The sequence below is a fragment of the Sceloporus occidentalis genome, unplaced genomic scaffold (assembly GCF_023333645.1).
Source record: "Sceloporus occidentalis isolate IW3139 unplaced genomic scaffold, rSceOcc1.0.p SCAF_69, whole genome shotgun sequence".
NCBI classification, from domain to species: Eukaryota; Metazoa; Chordata; class Lepidosauria; order Squamata; family Phrynosomatidae; genus Sceloporus; species Sceloporus occidentalis.
The window spans coordinates 4,865,641-4,892,267 of record NW_028317049.1 but is presented as its reverse complement, the minus strand read 5'-3'; the positions used below and the strand labels follow the sequence as shown (position 1 = coordinate 4,892,267).

Genomic DNA, 26,627 nt, shown 5'->3' with positions numbered 1-26,627 from the left:
GCAAGCTTGTTTTCTGCTGCTCCAGAGTCTAGGACCCGGAGCAATGGGTGCAAGCTCCAGGAAGAGAGATTCCACCTCAATATTAGGAGGAACTGACAGTCAGGGCTGTTTGATAGTGGAAGACATTTCTTCCTCGGAGTGGAGTCTCCTTCCTTGGAGGTCTTTAAACAGAGGCTGGGTGGCCATCTGTCAATGGGGGTGCTTTGATTGAGATTTCCTGCATGGCAGGATGGGGTTGGACTGGATGGCCCTTGTGGTCTCTTCCAACTCTATGATTCTGTGATTCTGTGATTTTACTTCTACATCTTTTATTGTAACTATTGTAATGAGCTGCATACTTCAAATATTGCTCCTCAAGCTATGGAGAACATCTGTAAGTGGCTAATGATGATGATTTCCCCGGTTCCATGTTCCTGCAGCTCACAGATGCTGTTCTGTATATGCAAGAGGCTAACAAGCAATCAGATTCTCAGCAGCACCGAGATCCTCAAGTGGCTGCGGGAGATTTTGATCTGCAGGAACAAATTTCTCCTGAAAAACAAAGTAAGTGAATGCCTGAACCAACCTCATGGGGGAAAAACCCTTCCAAACACTGCTTGCTGCTTCTAGTATATTAGATGGTTTGAGAGTGGAAAGAAAAATTGGCTGGCTCCAGCCAGATGTAACATTCCTGCTCAGTAAAGGAGGTGAAAACGTAACCCAGAGGTTTTCTTACATCCCAGGAGACACAAATCTGTGCTGAGATCCCTTGCTCTCTTTTTTGCTCGCTGTATTGCTACCAGACTGTTGCTGTCTTGACTACAACTACTTTGGATGCTACACAGGCGAACTGTGAGCAGTCAACCCTTGTTGGTGGGATTTTGGATGACTGTCGTGCAAAATGACTCCACCTGCCCTGTCTCTGGGCCTGCGGGACATTCATACGTTAGGTGCAACTCTTGTGTAGGGATACTACAGACATATGTCTCTGTCGTATGAAGAGAGTTCAGTTATTAGTGTCAGAGCTGGCAACACAGTTGGTCCTCCATATCCATGGATTTTTTTAACCAAGGATTCAAGCATCCACAGCTTGAAAATATTCCCAAAAATATAGGCCTGTTACAGACTGCCAAAATAAAGCTGCTTCAGGTCTCTTTGGAGGTATGCTGTTTAAATGATGCATGCATCCTAAGAATCCGGAAGCTGCACCAAAGCTGCCCTCCAGTGCTTAGGAATGGAGTGTGCCTTTGGCACGACCTCCGGACTCTTAGGACCGATGCATCATTTAAATAGCATACCTCCAAAGAGACCCGAAGCAGCTTTATTTTGGCAGTCTGTAACAGGCCATAAATTCCAATAAGCAAACCTTGATTTTGCCATTTTATATAAGGAACACCAATAGACTATGCCATTGTATTTAATGGGCCTTGAGTAGCCACGGATTTTGGTATCCATGGAGGGTCCTGGAACCAAACCCCAGCAGATACCAAGGGCGCACTGTATCTCTATTGAGAACCCATGAGATGCGCTGAGTGCTCAGTCAGTGTCTTGGAGACCCATGTTCAAAATCCCATGCAGCCAGGCAGCTCATTCAACATGTATCAGTTCCCAGTTTAGCCTAGTTTTGAGGGTGAATGTGAGGATAAAATGTGAGGTGGCACACACTGCACATTTGTTTTTTCACTCTTTGGTGGGGAAATGAATTATTTATGGTAGTGCATGTCCAAACCAGACTCTGCCCGCAGTGTTTGTAATGCAGCCCTGAATCTGTCCACATCTATTGTGTGTAAGGCTTGTGTTTGCACATTTCCCAGTTTTAGTCACTGGTTTAGCTTGTGCGGCTAGAAGAACAAAGAAGGCACACATTCAATCACAGGCACAGAGGATTTGAGGGCAAATGAACTTCATATGATACCGCACGCATTATAAGCTGATTCACAGAGGTGGCAGCCAACATGGAAGCATAACAAGTGTGATGATTTGGTTTGGAAGCGTGAAGCAAGCCTATGAACCAATGCGCACAAAGATGCCCTCTAAATTTGACAGGAGCTCCCTCTTCTCAGCTGCTACGTCTCAGCGAATAGTGGCTTGTCTGTTGTAAGCAAGTCAGCCTTTTCTTTTCTTTTGCATGGTACACCTTGCTTTTAAAATGTGGGCTCAAAAAAGTCCTGCCAAACATTTTCTCCTTTCGTAAATTAGAAAAGTTGGGTGACACTTGAATTATTTTTCTTCCCTCTCTCTGTAGCAATCAGATAGGAGTTCCTGCCCCTTTCTCTTCCTTTATGGGGTAGGATGTGATGTCTCTGGTGGTGGAGCTAGTCAAATTTCTCTTGACCACGAAGAGATGATGCGTTGTATCCCAGGAGCCACACTCCGGAAGGGCAAAGGGAGCTTCTGCATGGTGAGTAAGAGCACTGTGAGCGGAGTCATCCTGGGCATGACTTAGTCCTAAGCGTCTGTCAGATGGCTGTTTGTTTTAAGGGCCCTGATCATACTGGGCTCTAAGCTTGTGGTTGGGCCTTTCCATTTCAGGCTCAGATCAAGCAAGCAGAGTTGTCTTTGAGATGTTCAGCATCTTATGATCAGCCAGGGCAACCAATGGCAACCTTGCTTCTGTCACTGGTGCTTGTGGTTTGCTGCCGAGATTCTCCTTGGTGTTCAGGAGTCATCGGGGCTAGAGCCAGGAAGTTTTGGTTTGTGTCACTGTGGTGAGTTATCGGAAATGAGGGCTTGGAACATACTCTTGGTAGTGAAGGGTTCTCATTCTCCAAACTGGCCTTGTTCAGCATGGGAATAACTTAACAGATTTCTTGTTTGGGTTGGAACAGCAAGCCTTCTGCTCCCAGAGTGTGTCTGTGTGTTCTTCAACTCTTTGTCCTTGATTCTGTTGTTGGTACCTAGTCCTGGGAGGGTCTCTCAATAGCCTAAGATCCTCATGACTACAACATATTGCAAGAAGAATGAATAGGGCATCAGCTTCAGTCTCATATGTCCAGCCTGCCCCATAGATCTGTGCTATTGTGTCTTCTAGCAAGAAAGCTGCAATAAATTCCTTATGTATTTCTTCACAGTCATTAAACATTACTTTTTGTGTATCTATATGTGGCTCACACTGTGGAGGCCATGTTCTTCATCTTTTGAAAAGCAGATGCTGTCATGGAGAGTAATAATTAACCCTGCCCATGTTCTGTCTCCCAAGGAAAGCACTGCAGGTTGCAGTGGGACCCAGATATGTCGCCAAGCCCAGACCAAATTGGAGGTTGCCCTATACATGTCCCTCTGGAGCCCTGACACCGAGGCAGTGCTGGTTGCGATGTCGTGTTTCCGACACCTTTGTGAGGAAGCGGATATCAGGTGCGGAGTGGACGAAGTGTCGGTTCACAACTTTCTGCCCAACTATAACACCTTTATGGAGTTTGCGTCGGTGAGCAATGTGATGTCAACAGGTAAGACCTACTGGCAGCACGGAACACCTCTCCTGAAAGAAATGCAGGTTTAAGGCTTAGCAGCCCTAGCCAGAATCGCCAGTGGTGAAGAGTAATAAGAATTCCAGACCTATGACACCTTGGTCGATGGTACCTTGGTCAATGGTATTATTGGAAACCATTGAAAGATCCAGCAGAACCTACAGGGACACACTTTGTCAGCATTGCACTGCCAGATATGAATCAAAGATGTGGTTATGCTTGCTTATCTATTTGATCTCCTGCATTTCTTCCAGACCTAGGATTCAGAGTTGCTTGCAACGTTCTTTGAAAGTTAGATAAAATCACAAAAATGTGTATTAAAACACAGTTAAACAAATTATGGGGTTGAAAGCAACTAGAAGCATAAAGTTAAGGCACTGTGCCCAGTTCTTGAAAGCCTCTTCTCCTGTAACCCAGTCACCTGCCCAAAGCCAACCTGGATAAAATGTTCTTTGCCTGCCAGCAGAAGGATAACAGAAGGGTGTGTGTGGAGAGTCTTGCAAAGGAGTTGCTCCGGCTGGAAGGAGCCACTGTGAAGCCTTGTAACCGTGTGTTAAATCATATCTATTTGTGTAAATATGGACTGTCGGAATTGTTGTTACTGAGGATCTTCGTTTCAGGAATGACCTTTTCCAGAAATTGAAAATATGTTTTTGACTGCCTTTCCTTAGGAAGAGCTGCCCTCCAGAAAAGAGTGATGGCATTGCTGAGGCGAATTGAACATCCAACGGCGGGTAACACTGAGGTACCTTTTCCCCTTGCTCCCTTTGCAAAAGCATTCATCTTTAGCAGTAGACAGTGTTGCATTAAGCCTGTTTTTTTTTGTTTCAAGAAGAATAATGTTTTTTCTTCTGTTGCATTTCAGGCTTGGGAAGATACACATTTAAAATGGGAAGCGGCTACAAAACTCATCCTCAACTATCCAAAGACTAAGATGGAAGATGGCCAGGTAAAACAAAGGCTTTCCTCCAGGGTCACACAGCGCATGCGTATATATATATATATATCCAGCTCTCTTCTAGGCCAGCATTCTCTGAAGATGCCAGCCACAGATGCTGGCGAAACGTCGGGAATAAACTATTCTAGAACATTGGCCACATAACCTGAAAAACCCACAGAATACTATAAGGGCTGTTAAATAGTCTCCAGGCACTTTTCCTTGCCTCTCATTTAGGTCTAAAGTGATATTCTCCCAACGTGGTGCTATCCAGATGTGTTGGACAAGCTCTGAGAATCCTCCAGACCAAGCATGGTCTTCAGCCGCATTGCTTGGGGGATACTGATAGTTCAAATAGTAACTTTTCTAAGCTCTCTAATCCTTAAGAGAGTTCCGAATTCAGCATTATTACATTCTTTCCTGCCTTCTTCCCTCCAGGTTGCTGAAAGCCTTCACAAGACCATTGTCAAGAGGCGGATGTCCCACGTCAGTGGTGGCGGTTCCATAGACCTCTCGGACACAGATTCTCTGCAAGAGTGGATCAACATGACCGGCTTCCTCTGCGCTCTTGGCGGGGTGTGCCTGCAGCATCGCGGCAGTGTGCCCTTCCCATCCTACAGCCCTCCCATGGGCCCTGTGAGTGAGCGCAAGGGCTCCATGATATCCATGCTGTCGACCGAAGGCAACACAGAGACTCCTGTGAGCAAGTTCATAGATCGCTTGCTGTCTCTAATGGTCTGCACTCACGAGAAAGTGGGCTTGCAGATACGGACCAACATTAAAGACCTCATGGGCCTTGAGCTGAGCCCGGCCCTCTATCCAATGCTCTTCAACAAATTAAAGAACACCATCAGCAAGTTCTTTGACTCTCAAGGGCAGGTAAGATCATTCTTGTTGGTTTCCATTTTAAAAACGGATACTGCAAGCCATATTACAGGCTGAGCTCAGAAGCTTCATCCGCATGTCACAGATGTGAGGCGTGGAAGGAAAGCTTTGTATCCTTGAGTTGGTTCAGATTCATTGTGCGAGTTTTGCACATGAACAGAGAGAGCCTTGATCTGTGGCTTTCTCCCATATGACAAGAAAGGCAGAAGGTAAATTAATGTGTTTATTGTGCCTATAATTGGGTTCATACACAGAGATTGTTTTTTCAGTTCACCCAACTTCAGTCATTGGCCGATTACCTTTCTTTACTGCCTTTCTGTTCAATATCATTTACAATCTTAAAATATAGAATGGGGGGAAATGAGACACAGAATAATAAAATAGCAGAATTCTCTTAGGCTGTTGATGCTGTTTTCAGTAGCTGATGAGATGAAATTGACTGCTAGATGTTTCTCCTCTTCTTCCAAGTGTATTAGACTTTAGAAAAGGTGGCAGAGGAAGGACTAGCTCAGCTTAGTTGACATTGATCCAAGTTAGATGAAAGTAGCACATCAGGGTAGCACTACTTATGTACGGTATGTGGGCTACAAAGCAAATAGGTGCTTCAGTTGGCGAACTGACCTTCATTTCACTGTTAGTCCAACTTTTTAGGTTTGCTTTTCATGCCGTCTGAGAAAGTTGGTTAAAGCACTGTTCGCTCTTGTGCAGGTATTGTTGAATGACACTAACACTCAGTTTGTGGAGCAAACCATTACAATTATGAAGAACTTGCTTGATAATCATACGGAAGGGAGCTCAGAACACCTTGGACAAGCCAGCATTGAGACCATGATGCTGAATCTGGTCAGGCAAGTTAATCCTTTCATCTCTATCTCTGTTTATTATCTGAAGAGAACCTGTCTTTTTAGGGGGGCAGGTTACTGTGTTGCAGAAGATAGAATCATAGAGTTGGAAGAGACCCTAAGGGCCATCCAGTCCAATCCCATTCTGCCATGCAGGAACTCTCCATCAAAGCATCCCTGACAGATGGCCATCCAGCCTCTGCTTAAAGACCTCCAAGGAGGGAGACTCCACTGCACTCCGAGGAAGGAGTGTGTTCCACTGTCGGACAGCCCTTACTGTTAGGAAGTTCCTCCTAATGTTGAGCTGGAATCTCTTTTCCTGGAGCTTGCATCCATTGTTCTGGGTCCTGTTCTCTGGAGCAGCAGAAAACAAGCTTGCTCCATCCTCAATATGACATCCCTTCAAGTATTTAAACAGGGCTGTCATATCACTTCTTAACCTTCTCTTCAGGCTAAACATCCCCAGCTCCCTGAGTCATTCCTCATAGGGCATGGTTTCTATACCCTTCACCATTTTAGTCGCCCTCCTTTGGACACCAGTTTCTCCACATCCTTTTTAAATTGAGGTACCCAGAACTGGACACAATATTCCAGGTGGGGCCTGACCAGAGCAGAATAGAGTGGCCCTATTACTTCCCTTGATCTAGACACTATACTTTTAATGATGCAGCCTAAAATTACATTGGCCTTTTTAGCTGCTGCATCGCACTGTTGACTCATGTTCAACTTGTGGTCTACTTGGACTCCTAGATCCCTTTCACACATAGTCTCCTTCATCCAGGTGTCCCCCATCCTATATCTGTGCATTTTATTTTTCCGCCCTAAGTGCAATACCTTACATTTCTCTGTGTTGAATTTCATTTTGTTAGCTTTGGCCCAGCTTTCTAGTCTATTCAGGTCATTTTGAATCTTGATCCTGTCCTCTGGGGTATTAGCTGCTACTCCTAATTTGGTGTCATCTGCAGATTTGATAAGTATGCTCCCAATTCTGTCATCCAAGTCATTGATAAAGATGTTGAATAGCACTGGACAGAGCCTCACTGGACACCCCACTGGTCACTTCTCTCCAGGATGAAAAGGAGCCATTGTTGAGCACCCTTTGGGTTCGGCCGGTCAACCAATTACAGATCCATTTAACAGTTCCTTTGTCTAGCCCACATTTTACAAGCTTGTTTGCAAGAATGTCATGGGAAACCTTGTCAAAGGCCTTACTGAAATCAAGATATACTACATTCACAGCATTCCCTTCATCTACCAAGCTGGTAATTTTATCAAAGAAAGAGATTAGGTTTGTCTGGCATGACTTCTTTCTCTGAAACCCATGTTGACTTTTTGTGGTTATGACATTGCTTTCTAGATGTTCACAGACTCTCTGTTCAATAATAATAATAATAATAATAATAATAATAATAATTTGTTTTATTTATATACCGCTATTCCAAAGATCATAGCGGCGAACAGCAAGTAAGCTAATTAGCAAGTAAGCTATGTCATGATCTGCTCTAGAATCTTTCCTGGTATTAACTGGACGATAATTGTTGGGATCCTCTTTTCCCCCTCTTTTTATTGATGGAATGCATCAGATTTTGGAAACAAACAAACTGAGAGCTTTATGTTTCTTCTGACATTATGACATTATTTGAAAGGATGTCATATTGAGGAGGGAGCAAGCTTGTTTTCTGCTGCTCCAGAGAACAGGACCCGGAACAATGGATGCAAGCTCCAGGAAAAGAGATTCCACCTGAACATTAGGAGGAACTTCCTGACAGTAAGGGCTGTTCGACAGTGGAATGCACTTCCTTGGAGGGTGATAGAGTCTCCTTCCTTGGAGGTCTTTAAACAGAGGCTGGATGGCCATCTGTCAGGGATGCTTTGATTTGGATTTCCTGCATGGCAGATTGGGGTTGGACTGGATCAGGGCCCTTGTGGTCTCTTCCAACTCTACGATTCTATGATTCTATGATTCTATGATTCTTTCTTCACAGATATGTGCGTGTCCTGGGGAATCTAGTACATGCGATTCAGATTAAAACCAAGCTCTGTCAGCTTGTGAAGGTGATGATGGAGAGGCGTGATGATCTCTCCTTCTGCCAAGAGATGAAATTCAGGTAAAAGTTAACAATGAGTTGTATTGTGTTTATATTTATTTACCTGTTTGGGTTGTAATGTTTTCCCACTACCATAAATGCGAGTAGAAAGTGGTCCACAGTAGGCTATATCTTTTCCTCTGTGTCAAAAAACATAACGGAGTCTGTGCAAAGTTTTGCTTGCACACTTTCCTCCTGTCTATACAGCCAGAAGGTGGATGGAACCAAAAATTCAATCCTATGTAGCAGATTCCTGGCTTCATGTTGCTGCAAACTTGGAATTGTGGTTTGTTTTTAAAAAAATGCCCATCACATGCTGAACAAACCAGTTTACATTTCTGAGATTTATTTAAATATACAGTGCCCCGTTGCTGCTTTAATTTGGATTTGTCAAACTGTTGTGTTGTTATTTTTAATCAACATTTTGTAATACCACCTTTTAAGGAACAAGATGGTGGAATATCTGACCGACTGGGTTATGGGGACATCCAACCAGGCGACAGATGAGGATGTGAAATGTCTGACAAGGTACTAGGGGTTCAAATGCCAACTTTGTTCAGTATATGGTAACATTAAAATATACCGGATTTGCTATACATTTCTGTGGCTATTCATGTAGTCTTCTTATAAAGGTCCATCCTTAACACACCAGTTCGCTCCATGCATCTGAGCAAGTAGACCAAGGCCTGTTACAGACTGCCAAAATAAAGCTGCTTGGGGTCTCTTTGGAGGTATGCTGTTTAAATGATGCATGCATCCTAAGAATCCGGAAGCTGCACCAAAAGCTGCCCTCCGGTGCTTAGGAATGGAGTGTGGCTTTGGCGCGACCTCCGGACTCTTAGGACCCATGCATCATTTAAATAGCATACTTTCAAAGAGACCCGAAGCAGCTTTGGTGCAGCATCCGGACTCTTAGGACCCATGCATCATTTAAACAGCATACCTCCAAAGAGACCCAAAGCAGCTTTATTTTGGCAGTCTGTAACAAGCCCAAGTCTACAAAAGCTTCTGCTACAACTTCTTTTGCGCAGTTAGTCTCAAAGATGCTACAAAATCCCTCTGCATAGCAGTATACTAGGTAGTTAAAGATGGTTGCAGATATGCTATCAGTAGCAAGTGGGAATTGTGTGTTTGTGAAAGAGGTCTGCTTTCTTCATCCAGGCATTTAAACCAGAATTTTTATGACACTCTCTTATTAATCCTAAGTTTTTATCAACCTGTTCCCTCAAACGTGGCAGAAAGTCATGAAAAGTAAAAGCCAGAAGAGTAAGGCCTGTTACAGACTGCCCAAATAAAGCTGCTTCAGGTCTCTTTGGAGGCATGCTCTTTCAATGATGCATGGGTCCTAAGAGTCCGGAGGTCGCGCCAAAGCCACACTCCATTGCTAAGCACTGGAGGGCAGCTTTTGGTGCAGCTTCCGGATTCTTCGGACCCATGCATCATTTAAACAGCATACCTCCAAAGAGACCCCAAGCAGCTTTATTTTGGCAGTCTGTAACAGGCCTAAATTATGCCAGTGTGTTACTTTTATAACAGTATAATAGCAAGTAGTTATTTTTTAACCTCAGTGCAAGTAAAGGGACCAAATCTTTTCACAACAACTTTCTCAATAAAGCAGTAGAGGTGTCTGAGTAATCCATAGGTTGCTGCAGACTGAGATAATAGAGAGGAGGCATTACAGAATAGCACGGATGAGCTGTGATCTGTATGATACTAAGGTAAAGATAGAGTAAAAGCCATATGTGCCCAGGAACGCAATGGGCAGGTGATGGCTACTGTGAGAACAACTCTTTAATTCCAGATCCCGGAAAGGACCCAATTCAAGTCTCCTTGCAGTGCTTTCCTGAGAGTGTCAGACAAAAATGGTGGCTCAAGAACCTCTGAGAGATGTGCTTCTCATGTTAGCCTCTATTTCTTGTTTCGTTCAGAGATTTGGACCAGGCAAGCATGGAGGCGGTGGTGGCTCTCCTTGCAGGACTTCCACTGCAACCAGAAGAAGGCGATGGAGTTGAACTGATGGAAGCTAAATCCCAGTTGTTCCTCAAGTAAAGGCTGCTTCTTTTTCCCAGCATTGTATAGATTTAACAGCCAGAGTTCTTTCCTATACCTGAGCAGGACAAGTCTATGCTTTTTATGGATGCCCTTAAATCAGGAGACCATCATGCATAGGATTTACATAAGTATAACCCTGAGAAGTCATTCTCAGAATATTTTTTTAGGGATCCTGCATTCAAAGAATCACAGGATTCTTGTTCATTGCTCCGTTCAGTGGAAAGAGTAGAAGAGGCAGTGCCCAAATGGAGCTGTTTCTTTTCTCTTTACGCTTCTTGTAGTAAAAGGAGAGTTTAAGCTTCTGTTTGATGTGGTTCAAGAGAGGCTTTGTAAAATGCGAAAGATCATAAGAAGCCACTGAGCAGAGAAATGTGTCACTCGGTGCTATCGTCCCAACCTGAACTGGGAGCCCTTCAGAGCCAGCAGCTATTGGGGACAGATGAAGCAAATGTTTTAGTGACTATGGACAAGGATTTTGACAAGTGGAAATGTGTCCAGAAAAGGGTGACCAGGATGATCAAAATCTCGAAACCAAGCTTTACAAGGAATGAGTTAGGGAGCTTTGATATGTTTAGCTTAGAGAAGTGGAAGGTTGCATGATGGCTATCTTTAAATATCTGAAGGGTTATCATATGGAAGTTGGGACCAGCTTGTTTTCTGCTTCTCCAGAGACTAGAACACAAAGCAGTAGATACACATTTCAGAAAAGAGATTCCATATAACACTTAGGGCTTTAAGAACTGTCCGACAAGCGAATAGACTGCTTTGTTGGAGGCAGAGTAGACTCTCTAGCTTTGGAGGTCTTTAAACAGAAGGTGGATGGGCGGCTATGGTCCAAGGCACACTGCAGAAATAATCCAGGTTGAGACTGCTTTAACTGCCCTGGCTCAATGCTAGCGAATTCTGGGAACTGTAGTTTTGTGAGACAGTTCAATTCCCAGGATTCCTTAGCACTGAGCCATGGCAGTTAAAGCGGTCTCAAACTAGACTATTTCTGCAGTGTGTGTTGGACCTTTCAGGAGTGTTTTACTTGTATATTCTTGCATAGCAGGAGGTTGGATTAGTTTGCCTTTGGTGTCCCCTTCCACCTCTTAAGATTCTGTAATTCTGTGGGATGCTTTAATACGTAGCTCTGTTGGCTCCCTATATCAACCTTCTGTTAATAATGATAAAAACCCAAGAGTAAAATAGTATCATCCATAATTATAAAATAGAAGAGTAGCATAAAAAGCACAGATGATGAAGTGTTAATTCTATGTTGAATAGAAAGGTCTCCTTGTGCCCTAAGGAGGTGAGAGTATCTGCCAAGAGAATCCAGCCAATGGGACACAGCATGTAGGTAGACTTGTATCTTTGGGGAGATGCTGTGCTATATTTGCGTAGGCCAGCTGCTTGTATAAAAATGGTTCCCCCTGAGATATGTAAGCCATTACTTTTGCCTTTAGGTACTTTACGCTGTTTATGAACCTCCTCAACGACTGCAGCGAAGTTGAAGATGAAAGCGCACAAACTGGCGGCAGAAAACGCGGCATGTCGCGAAGACTGGCGTCATTGAGGCACTGCACTGTTCTGGCCATGTCAAACTTGCTGAATGCGAACGTGGATAGCGGCCTGATGCACTCAATAGGTAAAACGGACGACATCCGTGTTAGCTGCCTAAAAGATTTAAGAACGCAGTTGCGCCCCGGTTTAGCTAAACCTTTTCCCCGTTGTCTGTTTGATAGGGTTGGGGTATCACAAAGATCTCCAGACAAGGGCTACGTTCATGGAAGTCCTCACCAAAATTCTCCAGCAGGGCACAGAATTTGACACCTTGGCAGAAACTGTGCTGGCAGACCGTTTCGAGAGGCTGGTGGAGTTGGTTACCATGATGGGGGACCAGGGAGAGCTGCCCATCGCTATGGCTTTGGCGAATGTGGTGCCTTGTTCACAGTGGGTAAGAGAAATCATTTTGTTGGGTATGATCTATGTTTGTGAGTCTTGAGTCTGAGCAACATGCAATGGTGGGGACAAGCAGGTAGATTGGCATTGTAGTTTTCTTTGCAGTCGATCGAGAAGGGTAGCTGCCCACTCCACAAGAGCAGCCTCAACTACTTTTTTGACTAATACCTGCCTGGCTGAGATTTTTAGGGCTTACAAGCGGGCTACTCCATTGAACTTCAGCAGACAGCTTTCTGAACTATGGTTTGAATTAGGTTGCTGCAAGAGTTAGAAGTGAAGAGGTGGCCAAACATAAATATCAACTTTTTCAGCGGTCTGTAGTAGAAGGAGATCCATCTCCATGGATCTCCTTGCGTCTCTTGCATCTCCTCTTGAATCTGATTCTGTTCCTTGCACTTGTTACAAGAGCTTGGTAACTAGAAGATGTTACAGGGAAGTACGTAGGCAGTGTTGGAGGGGTCCTGGTTTGGTTGTGGTGGCATGACTATCTTACCTTCCCTATCATAGCAGATCCAGCTCCATCAGGACTAGCCTGGAAGAAGGAAGAGCCCTCCCTCCAATCCATCTGCTTTGGTCCAGGCCTCAGAGGGAGAGAAGAACCACTGGACCTCATCCCCTTTCCCTCCACCATTCCCTTCTCCTTTTGTTTCTTTTAGATTGTAAGCCGCCCTGAGAGCCATTAGGGCTGAAGGGCGGGATATACATACATACATACATAAATAGTCTAGTTTTGATATTATGGCTATCTTCTCCCATCACACTCTCTTTTCAGTCTTGGTTTATTAGGTGCTGCTGTTTAACACTGATACGTTCTATGGTTTTGTGTTTTGTCCTTTGAAAGGATGAACTGGCTCGCGTCCTTGTCACCTTATTCGACTCCAGGCACTTGCTCTACCAGTTGCTTTGGAACATGTTTTCTAAAGAAGTCGAACTGGCCGACTCGATGCAGACGCTCTTCAGAGGGAACAGCCTGGCTAGCAAAATCATGACCTTTTGTTTTAAGGTACTTACATTTGCCTGAACAGCAGAGATAGATGCAGAGCAGAATGTTAACACAGAACAGAAAACAAGGTAGATTTCAAAGGGTTTTCGGCTTTCGGTGATCAGGAGTTTTTATTGCAGTGGCCCGGTTGTCAGACTAATGTCATTTCAACACGTATTGACCCTAAATTCTGCGTGACTGATATATCATAGTAGTTATTAAGGCAGCAGTGTTTTGTTGTTGTGTGCCTTCAAGTCATTTCTGACTTAAGGCGATTCTAAAGTCATGGACTGTGATTCTAGAGGTCAGTGTTCAATTCCCTGCTTGGCCATAGAAACCTACCCGGTGGGTCACACACTCTCAGCCTCAGAAAATTGCAGTTTTATGGAGCTAAGGTAACCTAGTAGATTCAGTGGCCGAGTGGGGAATCGAACCCTGGTCTCCAGAGTCGTAGTCCAACGCTCAGACCACTACACTACACTTAGCAGCCAGTGATTTCGCTTCCCTTCTAAATTCCCCGTCGATTCAGTTCAGGGGTATTCCTGTGTTAGTTTGTGTTCGTATGCTTTAATGGAATAATGGTATACATTTGAAATAATAAAGTGGGCTGAACTTTCCCATGCAGGTCTATGGGGCGACCTATCTGCAGAAGCTTTTGGAGCCTTTGCTAAGGACCATCATTATGTCGACCGAGTGGCAGCATGTTAGCTTTGAAGTGGACCCTACAAGGTTTGGATTTGGGCTGGTCCTATGGGTACGAAGTGGGGGACGTAGACAAAGAAGGCAGTGTTCTTCCAAATTCCCTCTCCCACATGTATTTGGTAGCACTAAAAGAAAAAACACAATAAAATCTGTTCCTCTTCGATTATCTATTCTCTTCCTATATCTCGAGGGTCTTCTTTCACACAATGCCCACTATTCCTCCAAACCTCTATTGTAGCAGTAGTTGGCCTTACTTGATGGTAGTGCTGGTATCTTTCGGCTCGCAGTTTTGGCAAGACATGAACCTCCAACTGAGGCCATGAGTCTTGATTTTTCAACACTTCTGTCAATAAGACCATTACGATTTCTCTGATGCTGGTGAAACGTTACGACTAAACTCTTCTAGAACATGGCCACGTAGCCCGAAAAACCCACAAAAAACATTATGATCGCTTGCCCCGTTATCCCAAGAAGTGGAGAAGCTTTCTGGACGGGTATATTTACTTTCAGAGAGATCTTGAATGACCTGGCCATCTTTTCTTACCCCTAGAAAAACGGGGAGTGCTTGGTCTCTTGCCTCCATTAATATTAATCTGTTTTAACTACCGTCAGGTTAACAATCTAAATCGTTAGATATGGCAGGCCTTATATCACTGAAGATGATTTTTACTTGGGCCTGCTTACGTTCTGCTTTTCAGCCGAGGTTTATCCCCTAAAGCAGCTTACACTTAAAAGCTACAGAAGCTCACTATAAATTAGGTCTGTGTTTGTGTATGTCCCTCTACTTTTCCCTAGCAGTAGGCAATATAATCCTGGTGCCAGTCAGTTCCTCCCAAAGCGATGGGAGAGAAAAAGCTAGAGATTGGCAGGCAGTAGATATGCCAAGCAGAGATATATTCCTGCAGAGCCTCCAGTTAAAGATCTGGTCTGTTGGAGTAGACGCTGTTCTAATCTCATTTGTTATTTGGTGCTCTCCATTGTTGCTTGTGATAAATGGAAGGAAAATACAGCTGTAGCTCTTCTTCTTGTATTGTTGCAGAAGGAGCCTCCGTAACATTTTAGAAGCATAGTCTTGACAAGTTCTGTCTTGTAGGTTGGAATCCAGTGAAACTCTTGAAAATAACCAACAGAGCCTCCTCCAGATGACAGAGAAATTCTTCCACGCCATCATCAGCTCCTCTGCGGAGTTCCCACCCCAGCTCCGAAGCGTGTGCCATTGTCTCTATCAGGTATGCCTCAATCTGACGTTGTATTTTCGGTGGTTTGCTCAGCAGCCCTCCTGTTTCAGGCGCGTAATGTCATTGCCTGTTGCAAGCGTCGGATGCACGTGAAAGCAGCGAGGATCCGTTCTGCTTTCCGTATCTCAATGTCAGTGTAACTGGAGGAGGGAAAGAGCAACATTTCTGTTGTCATGCCATGAGTGGGGGAGAACAGTGCGCCAAGCACAAAGTTTGGGTCTGCCAACATTTATGGACCTTACAGCCTGGATGTTTGCTGAGTATCCTAATTGGGTTTTGTTTAGTTTGCACCCGAGATCATTGATGCAGTTGGAAAGGCGAACACCATTTCAGAGTTCTGGTTATCCCTGCAACAACATTTACATATATAAAATGTAATTTTCTGCACATGTGAGCACTTTGGGAAGATTTATCCCTGCAACCTCATTTATATATGCTTTAAAATGTAATTTTCTGCATATTTTCCTCATGGCAGGAAAATATCTGTCTTGGTTGTTGTCTGGGAAACCCGTGAACTCTTCCCTGAGACTTTTGCAGATCATGTGCTGTGTCACAGGTTTGCAGAGCCCTGTTTGTGTGCTGTGTACAGGGCATGGAAGTTGTGTACCTTATCTTTACAGAGCTGAACTACATGTTCATGAGAATCACATGTTGCTACCCTTCGTGATACTATCCCCTTGTTGATGCAAGTGGATCACTGGATCCTCAACTTCATAAAAGCTTGTTGCCCATCGAAAACGAGGAGACTAGACTAGCTTTCCATGAGAAAGGTTTCTCTTTGGCCTGTTACAGACTGCCCAAATAAAGCTGCTTGGGGTCTCTTTGGAGGTATACTATTTAAATGATGCATGGGTCCTAAGAGTCCGGAGGTCGCTCCAAAGCCACACTCCATTCCTAAGCGCTGGAGTGCAGCTTTGGTGCAGCTTCTGGATTCTTAGGATGCTCGCGCCAAAGCCACACTCCATTCCTAAGCGCTGGAGTGCAGCTTTGGTGCAGCTTCCGGATTCTTAGGATGCTCGCGCCAAAGCTACACTCCATTCCTAAGCGCTGGAGTGCAGCTTTGGTGCAGCTTCCGGATTCTTAGGGTGCATGCATCATTTAAATAGCATACCTCCAAAGAGACCCGAAGCAGCTTTAATTTGGCAGTCTGTAACAGGCCTTTGTCAGCTTGGGAGCTGGGATTTAATCATGTAGGCACCCACTTGCATCCTATAGTAGGACAGTGCCAGGTACTATCATACAGTTCTTCTGAAGTAGGGGAAAGCATGATAATGAGTATGAAGCTAGAAATGAGACGGCTAGTAACTGGTGAAGTTCAGCATATGTGAGAAAGCAGGAAAGATTTTAAAAACGTGCCGTCATTAAACATTTGAATAAATATCATGCAGAAGACTGAACAAGCTTGTTTTCTGCTGCTCCAGAATCAAGGACCCAAACCAGTGAGATTAGAGTCCATCTAAACATTGTGAAGAACAGTTAAGAGCTGAATTACTATGGAATACACTGTACTTCAGTGCAGTTTTTAAACAGAAGTTGGGTGACCATCTCTTGGGACTGCTTTAGCTTTGCATTTCTGCATGGCGGCGGGTTGGACTTGGTGGCCCTAGTCACTATAATTGTATGAGTCTAAGAAGAAGTACTGTTTGGGTTGAAGACATTGAGACAAGGCATATATAGTCCTGTTACACTTCCCACTCACCAGGGAGGGTTTGGTTTCTCTGTCACCATCCCTTTGGTCTCTTCCCTTCAAAGATGTGGGTCTTAACGTAGTCCTCTAACTGATAAACCAGCCTGCAGCCCTGTGAATAAAATAAGAATTGTGGGAATGTCACAGATCTTTTTGGAGCTGCTTCGGAGAATGGCAGCTTTTTCCAGTGAAGTGTCTTGACAAAAACTCTCACAGTAAACCTTTTGCGCATGGAAGATGACTGTGAAGTGCAGAATGTCCAAGAAAGTAATGCTTAACAATCAAGGCGGGTTTTTGAAATGGGGCTTTTAAGTAAATATCAGGCTGGTTAAATCAGGTTGATTGCAATTTGTTTCCAGTTGGGCATAATGCACTTCTAAAATTGAGTCGATGTGGCCAGCCATGATATTGGGCCTCTTATGGAAGCCTCACCAGACCTGTTTCAGTAAAGGAAGCTGTAGGCCATCCTTGAGGTGGAATGGAAGGGAGAGGCTAAATACACATTGCATGAACTTTCTGACTCTCGCTACGGCTAAACAGAATTGCAAATATGTTTTTAATGCACTCTGAGTTAGCCAAAGTTACTGGCAATGATTCGGACACATTTCAGAACTGACTGAAAAACACTGAGGGTGGGATTTTTTGTTATTCAACTTGCCCGAGCTCCCACCTTGAATTTTGGCCTTGATGGCTCTCAATAAATGGATTTGACCTAACCCTGCAAGCAAATTTACTGTTGTGTCGGAAGACACGGCAGCGTGGAAGGTGGTTGGAGACAGAAGTAGCTTTGTAACCATCTTTCCCAAAACTTGGGACACTATTTAGCATTCACTTAAGCATCATTTCCTTTCCCAGTACATGGGAGTAGTCATTTTCTATTGCCTCTCCATTGAGTTAATATGGAAATGATACCCTTAAAATTGCTTGGAAATATCTAGGCCAGCGATGGTGAACCTTTTCGAGGCCGAGTGCCCAAACTGTAATTCAAAACCCACTTATTTATGGCAAAGTGCCATGTCCCTCTGGCTTTCTAGTAACAAACTCTGGCAAACTCTGTGCTGGGATGATGGCACATGTGCCCACAGAGAGGGCTCTGAGTGCCACCTCTGGCACGCGTGCTATAGGTTCGCCATCACTGGTCTAGGCCATCAGGGTGAGGCCCACAAGGCTTCTGTTTCCTGGCAGTCAAGCCTAAGATCATTCATTCGGAAGTGTCAAAGAACTGTCAGGGAAGGCTGTTGCCTTAGCAGAATTTGTAAAAGTGATTCGGTTTGGAGTCCACATCTCAGCAGGACCAAGCCAAAGAGATATTCTGGGAGCTGTAGTCCGTAAAGTTATTTTTCTAGGCCTGCTTTTTGAGGAGTCGGCTTGGAAAAAGAGAGAGATCAATATCCTCTCTCTCTCTCTACTCCAGACTCTGAGAAAGGAATTAAAAGAAGGGAGCTAGGAGTTCCTGCAGATCGGTAATTACTGGATTCAGCATTTAGATGTTTCTCAATCAATAGGGAGGTAAATGCACTTGCCATTGCAGAAAAACACTGAGAATCTCTTTAGCGAACTACAGGGAGCCTGGTTTTACTTAGTGCTATTCCCTCTCCTGCTGATATGACATTCGCTTACTCCTTACATGCTCTTGCTTCTATGCATTTTCCTATAATAGCATGATATGTGTGCAGGATCAGGACCAGCTTAGCTGTGGGTCTCTCCGTATGATAGCCAGCTTCCACTGGAGGCCTGTTAGTCTTCCCATCTCACGGTATTGAGTGTGAACCAAAATCTACAAACTGGAAGAACAAAGATGTTTTGTGTTTGGATTGTTAACTTCGCATCAAAGTCCCAGGCGCCACAGATTCCGCACAGACCATTTGAGTCATCCCTTAGAGACCAATATTTCCAGTAAGATCATCCCTAGGGGTTGGTAAAAACCTTGAGATCCATACTTGTTTGAGTAACAGGACAAATAATGAATGAATCGGTAACATTTGATGGAGGATATAAGGCATTGCACAACCACAATTCTTGGGATAATGGGTGACTTGCCTGCTACTAGTCAAGAGCATGCTCTGCAAGGTTTTGTGTAGATAGAAGGGGGAAGAGCGGCAGACCTTTCTGTACTCTTTGCACAATGTGGGCTGATCTATCTTTTGTTGTATTGTGCATGAACTTCTATAGAATGCAATATGTGAGTCTACAAATAGGTTTGGTGCGTATACTTTTAAAACCAATGGGCAAATCCTGGTAAGACGTCAACCAGCGCATAGCTAACCTCCTGGTTGGAAAAGCTGTTAGGAAATAAATACTGGGCAACATTTATTTGGACCCTTTCCAAACACATTTCTGAATGCCACATGTGAGCATGGATTGTTGCGTACAATGAGCAAATGCTCCTTTACCATGCCTAACCTAGCCAGAAATAGTAGAAATGATTGGAACCTGACATTTGCTTGCTTTGTATTTGTGAACAAATTGTGGTCACCCATGCAAAATGCAAACCCCCATCAAGCATTAGTGTGTATTTTTATTTTTCATTTTCTGTTTTGTTTTGTTACATCTGATCATGTAATTTTTGTGTACGACGAATCGACATTGGTTTTTGTTGTTGTTGTTGTTGCTGTATGTGGTTGGTGCTGTGACTTGTTTGTGCTCATCTCTGTTCTGTAGGCAACTTGCCACTCTCTCCTGAATAAAGCTACCGTAAAAGAAAAAAAGGAAAACAAAAAATCAGTAAGTTTTGGAGAAGTTTTATTCGCCATTTCTTTCAAAGCACACAAAACCTTCCTCTGATTCCTCCGTTTTCTGTTTTCACCCCTTTGGTTTCGAAAACTCTTCTTCACTTCCACCTTCTTGACACTCTCACTGGGAAAACAAACACAAATCATTCTACTAATTCTGGCACCAAAGAGCTTTCATTTCAATTAACACACTGGGTCTGAATTCACATCTGATTCTGTTTAAAAAGCATTGGGGAAAAATTCTGCGGGTGCGCATTTCAACTTGCATTTTGGAAGGCAGCCTCTCACGGGTCTGAACCAGCGTCTCTTGGTCACCGCTTGCAATGCCAAGTCGCACGGGGAAAGTCAGAAAATAAGAGCAAGGCATATGTTTGCACTGGTATTAGCGGGTCCCTCTGAGGTCAAGGAGGGAAGAGACAACCTTTTAGAGCAGTGATGGTGAACCTTTTCGAGGCCGAGTGCCCAAACTGCAACCCAAAACCCACTTATTTATTGCAAAGTGCCATGTCCCTCTGGCTTTCTAGTAACAAATTCTGGCAAACTCTGTGCAGGGACGATGGCACATGTGCCCACAGAGAGGGCTCTGAGTGCCACCTCTGGCATGCGTGCCATAGGTTCGCCATCACTGTTTTAGAGCAAGGATGGGCAAAGGACATGTGGGTGCATGTGGTCCCACAGGGCTGTTTTTGTGACCTCCTGGGCTCAAGCTAAGGGGGGCATTTCTGTCACATTTTGCTTACCCTCTTGGGGTGACACCATTTTGTGCCCAGCGGAGGCCTGTTTAAAAGTCAGAAGTAAGCCAGAAGTGACTTTTGGTTGCTTCTTGTTTTTAAAGAAGGCCCAAGGGGACTAAAAACAGGGTGAAAATGACCCCCTAGAAGGCATTTGGAGGCATTCAGAAACGTTTCGGTGGTGGGAGGCTAATGGGATTCCCCTAGCCTTGCAGAGTTGCTCACCCCTGTTCTAGAGAAAGTTGGTTTTCACTTTCCTTCCATGGCACCAGAGAAGAGGAGGAGGCATCAGAAATGCCAAGGCCTGTTACAGACAGCCAAAATAAAGCTGCTTCGAGTCACTTTGGAGGTATGGTATTTCAATGATACATGCGTCCTAAGAGTCCAAAGGCCGCACCAAAGCCATGCTCCAGTCCTAAGTACTGGAGTGCAGCTTTGGTGAAGCTTCCAGACTCTTAGGATTCATGCATCATTGAAATACCATACCTCCAAAGTGACTCGAAGCAGCTTTATTTTGGCTGTCTGTAACAGGCCCAAGAGTTTACTACATAGCATCAAGACATGAGCAACAGAAAGTGAGGAGGTAGGCACTGACTGCCAACAAGGGTCGGCTTTTGGAAGCTCTCATGATGGCGACTTTGTGAATGAGGATCACCATTTAGCTGTATGCTTCCAGCACCGCCTCACTTTTTGAAACCAGTTTTCAGAATTGGAAAGGTTGGGGAAATTCTATTAACGTTTGAGGTGTTTCATACCCGTTTGGAGGTGAAATATCAGATGTGCACACAAATGGATTGGCCTTATTTTCCAACTTCCCCACCTTTAAGTGTGGAAAAGAGTGAGCCGGAAACCTTTGTGAAGGTGCCGGTTTGCTTTGTGTAGATACTCAAATGGCACTAACCCAAAAGTCTATATTGAAAAATGAAATTGTTTCCCCCTTTATTTTACCTACTTCATTAGGGATTTTTAAGCCAGAAGACTTTCCTACTACTTTATGAAACTGCCAGTTTGATTATGCCAGTGTTCACTTGGTTGAGCTTTGCTTAGGTTGGAATTTGCTATATCAGTACTACTGGTTGTAGATTGTGTGTGCTTTTGTGTTGCATTGATAATTCAGCCACCTGTTTTCCATCTGTGTTGGAGGGTGCCAGGGTAGGCCAGTCTTCTTGCTTCTCCAAGGGCAGTGCCATATAAATTGAGAAGAGGTTTCTTTAAATGGAGGATAAAGCTTACAATGACTATGATCATCAAAGACAGTGTTCTCTGAATACCAGTTCCTTGAGGCCTTGAGTGGAAGAGTGTTTCTATGCTCACATCTTAGTCTTTCCAGGCCTGGCCTCTCTCCCCCTCAAGATGGCGGCCGGGAGGAGGGCTCTTAGTCTTTCTAGGCCAGGCCTCTCTCCCCCTCAAGATGGCGGCCGGGAGGAGGGCTCTTAGTCTTTCCAGGCCAGGCCTCTCTCCCCCTCAAGATGGCGGCCGGGAGGAGGGCTCTTAGTCTTTCCAGGCCAGGCCTCTCTCCCCCTCAAGATGGCGGCCGGGAGGAGGGCTCTTAGTCTTTCCAGGCCTGGCCTCTTTCCCCCTCAAGATGGCGGCCGGGAGGAGGGCTCTTAGTCTTTCCAGGCCAGGCCTCTCTCCCCCTCAAGATGGCGGCCGGGAGGAGGGCTCTTAGTCTTTCCACGCCTGGCCTCTCTCCCCCTCAAGATGGCGGCCGGGAGGAGGGCTCTTAGTCTTTCCATGCCTGGCCTCTTTCCCCCTCAAGATGGCGGCCAGGAGGAGGGCTCTTTAGTCTTTCCACGCCTGGCTTCTCTCCCCCTCAAGATGGCGGCCGGGAGGAGGGCTCTTAGTCTTTCTAGGCCAGGCCTCTCTCCCCCTCAAGATGGCGGCCGGGAGGAGGGCTCTTAGTCTTTCCAGGCCTGGCCTCTCTCCCCCTCAAGATGGCGGCCGGGAGGAGGGCTCTTAGTCTTTCCACGCCTGGCCTCTCTCCTCCTCAAGATGGCGGCCGGGAGGAGGGCTCTTAGTCTTTCCAGGCCAGGCCTCTCTCCCCCTCAAGATGGCGGCCGGGAGGAGGGCTCTTAGTCTTTCCACGCCTGGCCTCTCTCCTCCTCAAGATGGCGGCCGGGAGGAGGGCTCTTAGTCTTTCCAGGCCAGGCCTCTCTCCCCCTCAAGATGGCGGCCGGGAGGAGGGCTCTTAGTCTTTCCACGCCTGGCCTCTTTCCCCCTTAAGATGGCGGCCGGGAGGAGGGCTCTTAGTCTTTCCAGGCCAGGCCTCTCTCCCCCTCAAGATGGCGGCTGGGAGGAGGGCTCTTAGTCTTTCCACGCCTGGCCTCTTTCCCCCTCAAGATGGCGGCCGGGAGGAGGGCTCTTAGTCTTTCCAGGCCAGGCCTCTCTCCCCCTCAAGATGGCGGCCGGGAGGAGGGCTCTTAGTCTTTCCAGGCCAGGCCTCTCTCCCCCTCAAGATGGCGGCCGGGAGGAGGGCTCTTAGTCTTTCCACGCCTGGCCTCTCTCCCCCTTAAGATGGCGGCCGGGAGGAGGGCTCTTAGTCTTTCCAGGCCTGGCCTCTCTCCCCCTTAAGATGGCGGCCGGGAGGAGGGCTCTTAGTCTTTCCAGGCCTGGCCTCTCTTCCCCTCAAGATGGCGGCCGGGAGGAGGGCTCTTAGTCTTTCCATGCCTGGCCTCTCTCCCCCTCAAGATGGCGGCCGGGAGGAGGGCTCTTAGTCTTTCCAGGCCAGGCCTCTCTTCCCCTATGAGCTTCCCATCATCATCTGGTTGCCTGTGAAACACAGGATGGACTTGATAGGCCTTTTTGGTCTCGTCCAGCTTAAGCATGCCTCGTGTTTTTATGTCTGTTTCTGCCCATGGAAGACGTTCCTGAGATCTCGAGGCATGGTTTCCATCCACTTACAGATGGCTGCCTTCAGGAACTGATCTGCATACAAAGCCAGATGAGCAAGTGTGCGATGTGTCGCTGGCCCAAGATTTGCCATGTAACTAAAAAACATATTTGGAAAGAATGTGTTAATATGTCAAGCCTTCCCTAACTTGGCGCTGTCCAGATGTGTTTGACTATACCTTCAGCGATCCCTGGCCATCATGGTCGGTGGATGAATCTGTCAGGTTTGGTATCTCTGGCTCTCATCTATCTGTTTGTGAATTCTTTCCAAAGGTTTGCATTTTTTGTGTGCATGCTTTCTCCAAATATGCACATGTTTTGACAGGATCACCAAAATCTAGGATGAGTGTGTACTACGATCAAAGTAATAACTCTCTCTTGATCCATGTATCGATTCAGGAAGTCCAGATTAATGTCAGTTCAAATTGAGATGTGATACCGATGAACAGCCGCACCATCCATAAGTCTGCTCTGTTTGAGGGCACTGAGTTGGAGGAAGGCAGTACAGAATTTGAAAGTCAACTTATGTTGTCTTAAGCTATTCTACAACCTGTGGTTCTCTCCACACCTTGGAAAGAAGAAAGGAAATGAATCTGTTTCCTTTTGTATTGCAAGTCTGTGATGGTAGTTGGCTGCGCCTGGCAACTCTTCTTTTGAGCTTGCTTAAGAGAGATGTATTGGATGCCAGTTTTGAATAAGACATATGGAGTCTCTTCTCCCAAGACATTCCTCCTCCTCCTCCTCCAAGATATGCATCCTTCTCTGCAGCATGGTTTCTAGCAGGCTCAAGTCTTGAGCATGATGTGGCAGGATGGGTTGCCAATATGATCCTGACACTTCTTCTGTAAGGTTGCCAGGTTTCAATCCTGGGCAAGTAGAGAGTGAGCTTGTCTCTCCATTTGGAACAGCCTCCTTACGTTAAAGCTTTCTCTCCCCCAATCCATCCACCTGGGCGAAAAGCCATCCTCTGAACATGTTATTCTCTGGAGCGTTCATAGGAACTATCCACAAAGACCTCCCTCATACACCAGCTTCTGATGGGGCAATTGCATGTGTTTCAATTACTTTTGTTCTCCTCCTTCAGGAGTCCTGCCTTGCCATCATGCATTCCCTTTTCCCTCTTATTTCAAACCTATTGCTTTCGTTCACTCAGTTTAAGCTTTTCTGGAGTCACTCCCCATCTGCACTTCCAATGCTGCAAATACAGGCATACCTCAGTTAAGAAAGCCTCTAAGAGAGAACCCTCTTTTTCTGTTAAGCCTTACACCCTCCCAGCCCCCTCTTTTACTCGTCTTCTGGCATTTTTTAGCAGCATCAGCGTTGAAAGGATGCTGAAGGGAGGCCTAGACTTTCAATATCAGGTTGCAGCAGCATGTCTGCAGAGAAAGAAAAAGCAGAAGAAAGGGGTTAACATGGGATTTGCTCTTACTGTTATCAGGCAAAGTAAACAGCAGCTGCCTCCCAAAAACCTTACTGAGCATGCAGTGAATAGCAAAACAGAGAGAGGAAAGCGGGGAAAGAGACATCAGCTTCCTCCCAGTGTGTTAAGAAAGCACAGATCTATAGGTCTGGCCATCATAAAGGAGGCTGGCGAAAGGAAGAGATAAACCCTGGATGAATTTTGGTCCTTGGAAGATTCAAAATGTCTTTGCTTATAGAAGACTTACCTGACCTGGTTGTTAGTGCATATTTATTAGTTTTAGACTGAATGTTTTTAACAAGATGTTAAAAGCCAGATGAGTAAAAAGAAGATGGCTTTTCTTTCTTGTTTGTCATGCAGCAATCTATCCTCTTTTTTTTTAGTTCTATACCATTTCTGCATCTGGTCAAACATTTTTCCATTTAAGAAGCCATGCCTAGGAACATATCTGCTTTGTTAACTGAGATAGCCCTGTATATGGCTAAGTGTAAGATAGTTGGTTTCTTGGAAGTGGTTCTTCAGGGGGTTCGTGAATGGGCCGTTTCCATTCACGTTTCCTCGGGAGTTGCAGTGCATGATGTACGAAATGAAAATCTGTTTTCCCTCTTGTGGTTTAGTGAGCATTTTTGAGTTGGAACGCATGAGGATATTAGCTGTATTAGTGAAGTGTTCCTCCAGCGACACTTTGCGTAGATCGAGATTTGGCAGCCACAGACTTAGTAGATAGAAAGCAAAGCTTGTTTTCCTCTAGATCAGCACTTTGAAGTGGCTTCTCGGTTTTTAGTTTACATGACACGGTTTTGCCTGTACATGGGTGCGTATGTGAGAGAGAGCGGGGGAGACGTTATTCAATAAAGCCATGCCTCCTTTGTACTGCTATAACTCTTTCTTTCTCTCTTGTCTTCTGATAACAACTTGGCACTTGCTGCTGGCACTTGTTTAACAGGGGAGAGGCTTTTTGGCACCCAATCTCTCCAGCGATCCATATAAAAAGGATTGAGAGTTGAAACGTTCTCTCCTTCTCTTTATGCTTGTTCCCTTCCTCCCATTTCAGTTGTGTCTTTTATCAAATTCTAACTTGTGCTGTTTAGGTTGTCAGTCAGCGGTTTCCACAGAACAGCATTGGAGCTGTCGGCAGTGCCATGTTCCTGAGGTTCATCAATCCTGCGATAGTCTCTCCGTACGAGGCTGGGATTTTGGATAAGAAGCCACCGCCGAGAATCGAAAGGGGCTTGAAGTTAATGTCTAAGGTGAAGAAGAAACTGGGGGGTTTTGGGGTGTTTTTTGGGGGGTAGAGGAAGAACTTGTTCTTAACAAAAGTTTTATTACTGTTGTGCATCTTCAAGTCGTTTCCGATTGATGGCAATTGTAGGGCAACCCTGGCATGGGGTTTTGACAAGGTCACCCAGTGGGTTTCCATGGCTGAGCGAGGATTTGAACCCTGGTCTCCAGCATCGTAGTCCAAAGCTCAATGCACTACACCACCCAAGGGCTCTCTCTTAGTAAAATACCAGCAAAGTATTATCATGGTGGCCATTTGAAATAAATTGCCACGTATCACATTAAGGCGCAATCCGTTCCAAAACGATCTCCACAAGAATATATTTGTTCCAAGAAGAATTTGAACAAGTTTCTCTTTCATTAACAGTGCATTTATTTTCACAAATGCTATGCCGCTTTCTATGTTTTAATTTATACATACACTTCTGTGTGCACTTTTCTTGAGCAAACATAGTTTTTGATTGGCGAACGGTATCGCCAAACATAGGGGTGCAAATATTGATGGGTTTAATCGTTCCAGTTTGAAATGAATCCTTTGCAATGGCAAAAATCACGCTAAAGTGGAGGGTTCATGGTGCTGCTTCTTGTGTCATAGTTCGCATGGGTTGCTTCAGCAGTTCTGTTTGTTGTTTAGGTTCTACAGAGCATTGCCAACCACGTCTTGTTTACAAAGGAGGAACACATGCGGCCTTTCAACGACTTTGTCAAAAGCAATTTTGATGCAGCCCGAAGGTAAGCCAGATAGAGGGATGAACTCAGGCTTAGATCTGCAAAC

General features: G+C 45.1%; 1 protein-coding gene across 2 annotated transcripts in view; it reads left to right on the top strand.

Moving 5' to 3' along the window:
- The window catches only part of NF1 (neurofibromin 1), a 152,679-nt gene that overhangs the window by 37,122 nt on the left and 88,930 nt on the right, over window positions 1–26,627 (top strand). Inside the window, exons 16-33 of one of the 2 annotated variants that reach the window (XM_089494134.1) lie at window positions 420–543; window positions 2,225–2,380; window positions 3,179–3,425; window positions 4,118–4,191; window positions 4,312–4,395; window positions 4,822–5,262; window positions 5,977–6,116; window positions 8,096–8,218; window positions 8,642–8,725; window positions 10,126–10,242; window positions 11,695–11,876; window positions 11,974–12,185; window positions 13,032–13,193; window positions 13,798–13,901; window positions 14,968–15,103; window positions 19,461–19,523; window positions 25,663–25,821; window positions 26,487–26,584. In XM_089494134.1, the coding sequence (XP_089350260.1) occupies window positions 420–543; window positions 2,225–2,380; window positions 3,179–3,425; window positions 4,118–4,191; window positions 4,312–4,395; window positions 4,822–5,262; window positions 5,977–6,116; window positions 8,096–8,218; window positions 8,642–8,725; window positions 10,126–10,242; window positions 11,695–11,876; window positions 11,974–12,185; window positions 13,032–13,193; window positions 13,798–13,901; window positions 14,968–15,103; window positions 19,461–19,523; window positions 25,663–25,821; window positions 26,487–26,584 (2,706 nt within the window). The remainder of the gene's footprint in view (window positions 1–419; window positions 544–2,224; window positions 2,381–3,178; window positions 3,426–4,117; window positions 4,192–4,311; window positions 4,396–4,821; window positions 5,263–5,976; window positions 6,117–8,095; window positions 8,219–8,641; window positions 8,726–10,125; window positions 10,243–11,694; window positions 11,877–11,973; window positions 12,186–13,031; window positions 13,194–13,797; window positions 13,902–14,967; window positions 15,104–19,460; window positions 19,524–25,662; window positions 25,822–26,486; window positions 26,585–26,627) is intronic. The other variant, XM_089494135.1, reaches the window with a different exon arrangement.